Raw genomic sequence first — 10,510 nt, 5'->3', positions numbered from 1 at the left:
TACCCCCTACCTGTACCCTGACTGCCCAAAACCTTATCCACACCCCCACCCCCAGAAAGCCCCCCCCCGTCTCTTGACTGCCCCCTCCAGAACCTCCCTACCCCTTCTCCGATCCCCTGGCCCCCTTGTTGTTGGCCTTCGCCTAATGTCTCTGTGAGCTTGTTCAGGAACGGCCTGAGCCGTTCGTCCCGGCAGGCTGGCTGGCAGGGGAGGAAGAGCGGGGGAGGAGCTCCAGACTGCTGGAAGCGATCTGTGAATGCAGGGAGGGAGGGAGTGATCTCAGCTGCAGGGGGAGGAGGGGCTCTCTCTGGCTGTCAGAGCCCCATGTAAGTGGCACCATCCGGCCGGCTGCCCTGTTAGCCGCACGTGCTCGGCAGGGGGGGGGGGGGGAAGTCCGGACATTTACAAATTCCCCCCGGACGCTATTTTTAGCTCAAAAAGCCGGACATGTCCGGGGGAATCCGGACAAATGGTAACCCTAGCAGTGTGAGAATATCATGGTCACAATTTACTCTTTTGGTTTGGACGTACTGTATACTGTATGAAGCATTTTCCAACATCCCTCTATACCAGCTCAGTCAGTGGATATACTTCTTATGATGAAGAGATGGGAGACTCCGCGTGTTGTGGGGGCTGATGAATCAAAACTCTTGTGTGGTCAAGTCTGCTCTAAAGGGGGCTGGCTGGCTGAATCTCCTCTGTCACTAGGGCTTCCTTCTGCATCATGATTGCCTTGATTATGGCCCACTAAGATTTACATCTTTGGACCTAGTCTCTGATGTGGAGTTGTTCACTGGTCCCTATCCCCCATGAAAATAAATAGCTTTTCCGTCATGGAATAGTTCAGATCATTTGATCTTTGAGGAAAAACCTGATTTAGCCTTCTCAAGATAAAATCTATGACCAGTGTCAACCCAATCATTACAGGGGTAACAGCAGGAATAGACTCCAGCTCCTACAGGCTACAAAGGTGGCATCCCTTTGTGTCTCATTTCATATTTGTGCACATGGTGTAACACACTCTTTCCGTTTTTCATTCTGGGTCAGCACTGAACATTTAGGGCCTTGTCTTCTGTGGTGACTACCAGAATCACCAAGACAAAATGGTAGTCCTTACTGTGTCTCTCCTTCCATAGAGCCGTTCTGTCATCCCTGACCTGACTGATGGATTGCTGCAGGTAGAATCAGAAGCATATATGTGCCTGGTAGAGAGTAGGATGCAGTCTTTTCTGGGAACTCTGGGTGACAAATTGAAGCAAATGATTGAGAATCTTTTTCAGCTCAGTATTTCATGTCTCTCAGGTCAGGTCTGATACTTAGGTCAGCAAGATGTTTCTTTTGCAGACTCAGTTTCTGAAACCGAAGATGCAATTCAGTTCCTTAACAGTGCTTTACTGTTATAGTCTAGTGTGTTCTTATTGGTGGTTTGGATTTCTTAAAGAAACAGCCTGATATAGTGTGCTTGGCAAGCTTTTTACATGTAGCCACTCTTAAATTTGGCTTCTCTGCTGCCTTGATCTGAGCTCTGTCTGGCCAGCCTATCCTTCTCCTTCCCTGGCAGTTGTAAAAAGAGTATTCAGTAGGAATTGTCCCTAGAGTGGCCCAATAGAGTGGTAGTAGTGGACATGAAGCACTTAAGCCAAGGTGTAGTAATGTGGCTGTTGGCTCTTGGTGGAGACTGGTCTCTCAGTCTGCTGTCAAAAACCCACTTTGCCATTTCTGCCCCAAGTTGAAGGAGTAGGCAGTGATAATCCAAACAGAAGTGCAATATGTAGATTGTATATATCAGCAATGTGGGGGAGGAGGGAACAAAGAAGTATCTTTTACTCTTCTTCTTGGCAAGAAGAAATTTCCCTTCTCTTGCTGCTATTCAAACTTCTAAGATTCTGAAATCCAAAACAACTGGCTGAGCTGGAGCCAGAACCCACCAAGAAAATAGGAATTGCGCTAATCAGCGCACCTTCTGAATTGCCTCAAAAGAGATCTTTAAGCCCCCTCTCAGGTTAAACTGATCATATCCTACTTCCTTAAGATGATTGAGAGGAATGTTCTTCAGGTTTCAGGGCCCATTAGATTTAGGATTGAATGACTTTTGCTGTCCAAGTCAACCTTAGCGTACTTTGCCCTTAACCTCGATGGGCAGAGCCTTTTTGAAGATTGCATTTTCTAAATTTAGCATTGTCCTTGGCTTCTGGAGTTAATGCTTCTTTCTAAATCACCACCTCTACCTTAGATCTGATCTTTTGATCTGGGCTCAGATTGTTCTATCCCACCAGGCACCTGGTCCTGCTTGGTCTTTCCTCGTGGGTCAGAAAGCTTCCCTCTGGAGCCATGAAAGAACACATGCAGTGTTATCTTTATATCAGGCATATTAAGGCTTCCTTCTATCTAAATCGAAAGAACTCTCTAAGTTGGGGCATTCACAAAGGATCTGACTTTCTAAGAACAGCTTCTAATGCTTCACCATCATCTCTGGTTTTAAAACTGCATTGAAGCAGCACATGGTGGCAGGTATAGATAGCTTTGTCTCCTATTCAGAATAATTTGACAAGTGCTTCTATGGAGATTGTGGATGTGGGGAATGGTTCTCTTCCAGAAATATGTAAAGCAACTCCCTGGGTGTGTGTTGCATACCCTTTTATATCACTAAAGAGACCTGATGTGGGAAGCCTCTAGAAATGCATTTATGGAAGTCTAGGCTTATAGATGTTGTAATCCATCCATCTGTTCTTCTCTGGTACCCACCACATGCCTGTTTTGGAATTGGAAGGTGCTTTTCAAGTTCACGCTCAATAGGCGGAAAATTGAGAGGTAGTATTCTCGATCAGCCTAGGCATCCCACCCTGCCATCTCTCGTGTTGGTGAAGATGGGACTAATTTCTCCCTTAAACGTTTTTATGGAGTTTTAATATGAACAGAATAGAATTTTTAATGCTCAGGAAGTCTGAAGAGGTTCATCCAGCTAACTGCCTTTATAGGAGGAATAACATAGTAATTGACTCTTACGTAGTGCTCTGTATTCAAAGCACTTTACAAACTTTGACTTCACAAGAGCTTTACTTTTTTCCTGTTTCCATCTGCTGGTAGGAGGACTTATACCCACAATATGGGCTGGCATATTGGGACATGGAGAACCCAATTAACAAGTAAGAAACTATCTCTTTTTTTCATATAAAACTCTGAGTGACAGAATGGGTTTTTATTTAAGACAAACTAGAAAATAGCTGCTGATGTAAAATATTAGCTCTGTAAATGAGCTAAGTCAAATTATGGAATAGATTCAGGTTTATAGCTTTGGTTTATGAAATCTTAGAGGGATGGGTGAATTGTTATAGCAAAACTGAAAATTGACTAATATGTGGTAATATCCAATGGGCAAAATCATTCTATCTCTACAACCAATTTAAAAGGTAATATGTATAAACCAAAGTACTTTATCAATAAAGTCTCTTATGCTCTTATTCTCTGGGTTCTATTGTTCTTCATACTCAAAGCAAACTCATTGGCAAATCTAAGTGCTGGTGTGGGTCAAATGGAGTGGGTAATTATCTGTATCTAAAGTATTGGACTGGAGAATATAGTCAAGGTGGTATTTGAGGGCTATATGATGTAGTAAAGAGGTGATTATGTTTCTAAGGCTGTCCTAAATCTTGATAAACCACTTCTGCTTTGGATTCACCTGTACAAGATGTCAACGAGCTTCTTGCGTGAACTGGAGAGCTAAGAAGAGAACCCGCTAGTTTAGACTGCATCTAACCTACAAATGTTCCCTTACACATATGAAACAAAAGTGTGTTATCTAGCAGTACCACACCGATTTACAAACTGTCGTCCATGCAGAACTAGATGGTAACAGGCTGACCCTTCTTATTGTTTCTAAGAGAAACAGAATACATGGAAAGGGGACATTAAATGAATATCTAAATTGGGGAGTGTGATTACCTTGCCTCAAAAAAGACAAAACACTTGTGGGCCTCTTTTGTACCACACTTCTCAATGGAAGCAATTGCTATAGTTGCCACTGGAATTTTATGGTACTATTCATAGGAAAGGAGTTGGTCCATGATATCGGAAAAGAGAGAGGAAGTGGTCCATGAAACACTCAGTTTGGTCCACGCTATGAAAAAGTTTGCAAACACAGACATCCAGTTTTTAAAGGGACAGTCCCCTTTTTTGGGGACTTTCTGATATAGGTGCCCATTTACACCCCCCTCCCCCGTCCCGTTTTTACCAGTTGCTATCTGGTAACCCTACATACATGGCAAATGCATCATTGGTCCCCAAAGTCCAAAAATGAGCAAATTTAGATTTTCCTTTCTGCCACTACAGAGTCACCAGCAAAAGGCCATGCAGTTTCACTTTGTTAGATTAGGAAAATTTTCACACCTTTTATAATTGGAGTCCTTTAATATGAAAGGACCCCAATATAATGCGACCCGATATAACATGAATTCGGATATAACACGGTAAAGCAGTGCTCGGGGGGGTCAGGGCTGCACACTCCGGCGGATCAAAGCAAGTTCAATATAACCCAATATCACCTATAACACGGTAAGATTTTTGGCTCCCGAGAACAGCGTTATATCAGGGTAGAGATATATATAGTTTGTCTCTGAGCATATGAATAATTTACCAGCTACAAAAATGCAGTCCTTCTCTAAGGGTAAAACAGAAATGCTCAATGATGCACAGTTTAGGACAGAAAGTGAAAATTTATTTTCCAGTTGAAGCTAATGAAGGAATTTAGGGAAAATTAGAACTTAGTCAAGACACAAGTTAAACTGACATCCACTTTTGCAAAAGATGCCATTCATTTTTAATGACAAATGATCCGTTTTTCAGTTTGCAAAACATTGCACCATATCACCCTAATCCTATGCTGAGCTATGTCTGGCATTGCTTAGTGAGATTAGCCAGTAGTAGGTCTGTTATATGCAGCCTATGTATTATTCAGAGATGGATTAAAGGTAAATGTGGCATAAACTCAGGACTTCAAAATTACATACATATTTCAGGGCAGCTGGAAAAGGATTAAGTGGGGATCCTCTTTAGAATACAGGACCTAGATTGATTGGTCTTTTTGAACCTGTCAACCATGGAAAGTTCATTCTGTGCCCCATTATGTATTCGCTGGTCTGCAGTTTATACACTTTATCTAGCAACAACATTTAAGTTAGTCTGCAGTGAATTCTCTGCCATAATCTCTAGTGCAGTTGTCATACCTGCATTTCTCCCACCACTACTGCAAACCAGAACAAAGAAAAATGCCTCTTCCAATTCTAAGTGTCTGAATGTGGCCATTTTAGTACTCCGAGTAAGAGATTATCTCTGAAAATGATGATTTTAAAAGGATAAACTGGGACAATGTGCTTGGGGGTTAAAGAGCATTATTCCCTTACATTGATGAAGGGATATGACCATGAATTTGAGAGAAGCCTGTAATATCTGATTTGCTAGCATTTACAGTACTTAATTTTTAAAAAATCAACCTTTTACCTTTTCAGGTTATGCAAGCACAGTTTGCTCAAGACAACAATCCAGATGCACAAACGCTCCAAAAACTGGCAGAAAGAACAGGCTTGAGCAGGCGTGTGATACAGGTGACTGTACTAAAGTTATTTCACTAACACAAAGTCCAAGTTATACAAAATCTGAGTTACTCAAAGTGCGTAGTACTGCAAGTAAGAAAATTGCTAATTCCTTAGTTGGAAAGAGATCTAATCTGGTAGTTTAAACATAACTGCAGATCAAATCTTTTGTGCAAAGATTGTTTAGAACACTCATATCTGTTAGATGAAAAATGTACTGTATGCATCACATACTTTGGGTGGGGGATAAAATATACAGACACCTAAATGAGTTTTATGTTTAAAAAAAAAAGTCTCTTCAATGAATACGTTATGTTGATACAAAATTTGCTAGAGACAAAAATGAAACTTATTGATTTCATTTTTGAGCAAGATTTAATTGCATTTACTCACTTTCCCCCAAAGCTGCTGCAATACATTGTACAAACACTGACTAAGATTTAGAGGACATCTACTGATCAACTTCAATATGGGTCCTGAGCTAAAACCTATCCTCATGCTATCTAAAACTTAAAGGAAGTTCAAATCCAGAATCAAACTTTGTGTCTGGGGGACCCCCTTCATTAAACAATACCACTATGATCCAACCATAGTATAAGGGCTTTCCTTTCTCTTTTCACTCATCCCTGGGTTAAAAACTTCACAGAATATTTCTATAAGAATGGCTGACTTCTATAATCCCTGGCTACCGGGTTCAAACTTCTAAAAAAATGGAGGCTAGATTACTTTAAAAAAAAATCCAACCTGGCATACCAAGAATATTTCAACATTCTTGTCAGCAATGTAATGGTGATCTAGTCACAGTTCCATGTGCTCTGTGAGACTGACACTATAGTTCAGCTGAAGCTGAATTCAAACTTGAGGATTTTATTAAATTAAATGTCAAAATTAAATACAATCAAACATGATTTATTATTTTGCTCCTTTTCAGGTGTGGTTTCAAAACTGTAGAGCACGCCATAAGAAACATGTTAGTCCTAATCATTCATCGACTGCTCCTGTCACAGCAGTTCAGCCCTCTAGGCTGTCTCCACCAATGTTAGAAGAAATGGCATACTCAGCATATGTACCCCAAGATGGGACAATGTTAACTGCTCTACATAGTTACATGGATGGTAGGTACAGTAACTTACTGTAACTCTCTTCAGATCTAAGTACAAAATTATCAATGCTTTCTTTAGGTGAAGCAAGAGGATTTATCAGGTAATGTAAATAATAGTATAGTAAAGAAATCTGACTATCACTTCTCATTTCCAGTATTCTCTCTAATCTCTCAACACCTATTACTAGGGCCCTACCAAATTCACAGTCCATTTTGGTCAATTTCACGGTCATAGGATTTTAAAAATTGTAAATTCCATTATATCAGCTATTTAAATCTAAATTTTCACAGTGTTGTAATTGTAGGGGTCCTGACCCAAAAAGAAGTTGGGGGTGGCTGGGTCGGTGTCACAAGGTTTTTGTGTCTCTGGTGTGTGTGTGGGATGGGTTTGCGGTACTGCTACACTTACTGCTGGCTGGGAGCTCAGCTCTGAAGACAGTGCTGCCGCCAGCAGCAGTGCAGCGGTAAGGATGGTATGGTATGGTATTGCCACCCTTCTGCACTGCTGCCTTCTAAGCTGAGCTCTTAGCAGCTGCCACACCCTGGCCACACAGCTCTGAAAGGAACAGCGCAGAAGTAAGGGTGGCATGGTATCATATTGCCACCCTAACTTCTGCGCGGCTGCTGGCGGGGCACTGCCTTCAGAGCTGGGCACCCAGTCAACAGCCAGCACTCTCCAGCTGCCCAGCTCTGAAGGCAGCGAAGAAATAAGGGTGGCAACACTGCAACACCTCTAAAATAACCTTATGACCCCTCTGCAACTCTTTTGTGTAAGGCCCCCCAATTTGAGAAACACTGGTCTCCCCTGTGAAATCTGTATAGTATAGGGTAAAAGTAAATAAAAGACCAGATTTCCCAGGGGGAGACCAGATTTCACGGTTCATGATGTGTTTTTCATGGTGGTGAATTTGGTAGGATCCTATCTATTACTGTAGCTGCTCCCTTTGTTGTACTAGCATAGCTGAGGATTTGGATATAAAGATCACTGTGTACTTTCTACATCAGTGGTTTTCAAAGTGCGTGTTGCGACCCAGTACTGGGTCATGGAATGGAAGGCACTGGGTCGCGGCGGCTCTGGTCAGCACCGCCGACCAGGCCGTTAAAAGTCCCGGTGGCGGTGCTGCCCAGCTAAGGCAGGCTAGTCCCTACCTGTTCTGACACCGCGAGTGGCCAGCAGCAGATCCGGCTCCTAGGCGGGGGGGCCCCCAGGTCTCCGTGCACTGCCCCCATCTGAGCACCAGCCAATGGGAGCTGGGGGGGGGGCAGTGCCTGCGGGCGAGAGCTGCGCAGAGCTGCTTGCACGCCTCCGCCTAGGAGCCAGACCTGCTGCTGGCCGCTTCCGGGGTGCAGTGCGGTCCGTTGTGCGAGGACGGGTGGGAAGCCTGCCTTGGCAACCTTGCTGTGCTGCTGACCGGGAGCCACCTGAGGTAACTCCATGCCCTACCTCCATGCCCCAATCCCCTGCCCCAGCCCTGAGCGCCCCCGCCCCCAACCTGGAGCCCCTTCCTGCTCTCCAAACCCCTCATCCCTGGTCCCACTCCAGAGCCTGCATCCCCAGCCCAGAGCCCCCTCCTGTACCCCAAACCCCTCATGTCTGGCCCCACCCCAGAGTCTGCATCCCCAGACCACAGCCCTGACCCCCTCCTGGAGCCTAACCCCCTGTCCCAGCCCAGAGCTCCCTCCCACACCCCAAACCCCTCATCCCCAGCTCCGTTGGGTCATGGGCATCAACAATTTTCTTCAACTGGGTCACCAGAAAAAAAGTTTGGAAAACCACCGTTCTACATAATAATAATGCTGGTGATGAGAAATTATATTAAACACACTTGATTTGTTGCTGTTAATTTAAAAATGTAATTATTGCTCATTTTTAGTTAATCTTAAATGAAAAAGTGTTTACTCTAAACATTTTATTTTCCAATTCAGGATTTTTAGACACTTTTTTAGTTTGGAATTTGTATTTGAAGACTTGAAAGGAGAACTAGAGATTAGTGGAACATTTAGCAACTTCATTGCAGATTAAGGCTCTTTCCACACTGGCATACAGAGAAACCTGGCTACTACAGTGATCTCCAAACCAGGTCATAGGTGCTGACTTCCCCTCTGCCCAGTGAGTGCTCAACCCCCACCCCTGCATGGCCCTTGCCCCATCCCCATTCCACCCCTTCCCCAAAGTCCCCGCCCCAGCCCCGTCTCCATTTCCCCCAAGTCCCTGCCCTGCCTCTTCTCCGCCTCCTCCCCAGAGCGCAACGTGTCCCCGCTCCTCCCCCTCCCTCTCAAAAAGTTCTAAGCGCTGCCAAACAGTGGTTAGGCGATGGGGGGCAGGAAGCGCTGGGAGGGAGGGAGAGGAGTGGGGATGCGGCATGCTCGGGGGAGCTTCGCTGCCAGTGGGAGCGGAGCACCCGCTAATTTTCCCCCCTGGGTCCTCCAGCCCTGGAGCACCCATGGAGTCAGCACCTATGAACCAGGTTACCAAAATCTAGTTCCAGTTTGTAATGTAGGCTGGACTTCAGTTGTTTCAACACCACACAAATTTGAACCATGTTTGTAATTAGGTTAGGGAACAATTGTATTGTAACCAGGTTTCCTGAGATGGTTGCATCTGCCATGTAGACAGGATCTGTCTGCTTTCTTCCCAAGCTGCAGGATAATATGCATGGATGGAAATGGCACTAATAGCTTGTGACCCAGAATGAAGAAGTTGGAAACAATTGTAATGCCATTAAAACTGGCTAGATCCTGTAATTGTGCTAGAGCAGTGGTTCTTAACCAGGGGTGTGTGTACACCTGGGGGTACTCAGGTCTTCCAGGGGGTACTCAACTCATCTAGGAGTGTGTGGTTTTTTGTTGTTGTTTTTTTTGGTGGTTGTTTTTTTCCCCCCCAACTTGAGGGTTGCAGCCCACAGGGGGTCATGGGATGGGTTTTGGTGGGTTGCAAGTGCAGGGTTGGCATTAGGGGATGACAAGCAGGGCAATTGCCTGGGCCCCAGAAAGCTAAGTTACATGTTTCAGCCCCAGGCGGCAGAGCTTTTTCTTCAGACAAGGCTCATAAGTGAAAAATCAGTTTAAGTATCACACTGAAATATAGTAGTTATATTGCAGTCTATTTATAATTTTATGGTAAAAATGAAAGTAAGCAAATTTTCAGTAATAGTGTGCTGTGGCACTTCTGTATTTTTGTCTGATTTTGTAAGCAAGTAGTTTTTAAGGAAGGTGAAACTTGGGGCATGCAAGACAAATCAGACTCTTGAAAGGGGTACAGTAGTCTGGAAAGGTTGAGAACCACTGTGCTAGAGAAGAGCCCTTGCTGAGGTTAGTGAAATTAGTGCAGCTCCTTTGTGGCACAGTCATCATAGTATAGTGTCTTTTTTTTTTTTTTTTTTTTTTTTTTTTACTAGCTTGCAATGTTTTCTACTTTCAATGCAGTTGACCAATAAATCTTTCTATTTTTTTAGCTCATTCACCTACAGCACTTGGACTCCAGCCCTTGCTACCCCATTCAATGACACAACTGCCAATAAGTCACACCTAATTCCTTTCTTTCAGGGATAAAAGCTAGTAAGGATGTACTCTTAAGAGTCATTTATTGTGTATTAAAATATCGTTGAAAAGATATTAATGTAAATTTTTTATTTAACATCCAAAACATTTTCAAAACCATTTTGCTGCCCAAGTACGTAAGTATAGTTGGCCTGCAAGACACTTTTATGGATTCTGCATAAATAACTATATGTTGTTTACAAGGCTTATTAAACACCTTTTTTGTATTGTCTGGAAGTAGTCCACTCTAGTTATGTATTTGTTAATTTATTCATCATCA

At 43.5% G+C, this 10,510-nt stretch overlaps 1 protein-coding gene across 1 annotated transcript in view; it reads left to right on the top strand.

The window, feature by feature from the left end:
* LOC113407245 (LIM/homeobox protein Lhx8) overlaps window positions 1-10,305 on the top strand; it is a 21,708-nt gene extending 11,403 nt beyond the window's left edge. Inside the window, exons 7-9 of the mRNA XM_026655525.1 lie at window positions 5,505-5,600; window positions 6,520-6,703; window positions 10,146-10,305. Coding sequence (XP_026511310.1) covers window positions 5,505-5,600; window positions 6,520-6,703; window positions 10,146-10,222 — 357 coding nt within the window. The 3' untranslated portion in view covers window positions 10,223-10,305. The remainder of the gene's footprint in view (window positions 1-5,504; window positions 5,601-6,519; window positions 6,704-10,145) is intronic.
* Window positions 10,306-10,510: the final 205 nt, after the last annotated feature.

This window comes from Terrapene carolina, unplaced genomic scaffold (genome assembly GCF_002925995.2).
Source record: "Terrapene carolina triunguis isolate 2854851 unplaced genomic scaffold, T_m_triunguis-2.0 Scaffold210, whole genome shotgun sequence".
NCBI lineage: Eukaryota > Metazoa > Chordata > Testudines > Emydidae > Terrapene > Terrapene triunguis.
Note: the sequence above shows the minus strand (reverse complement) of the source record. Positions and strands in the feature narration are given on the sequence as shown.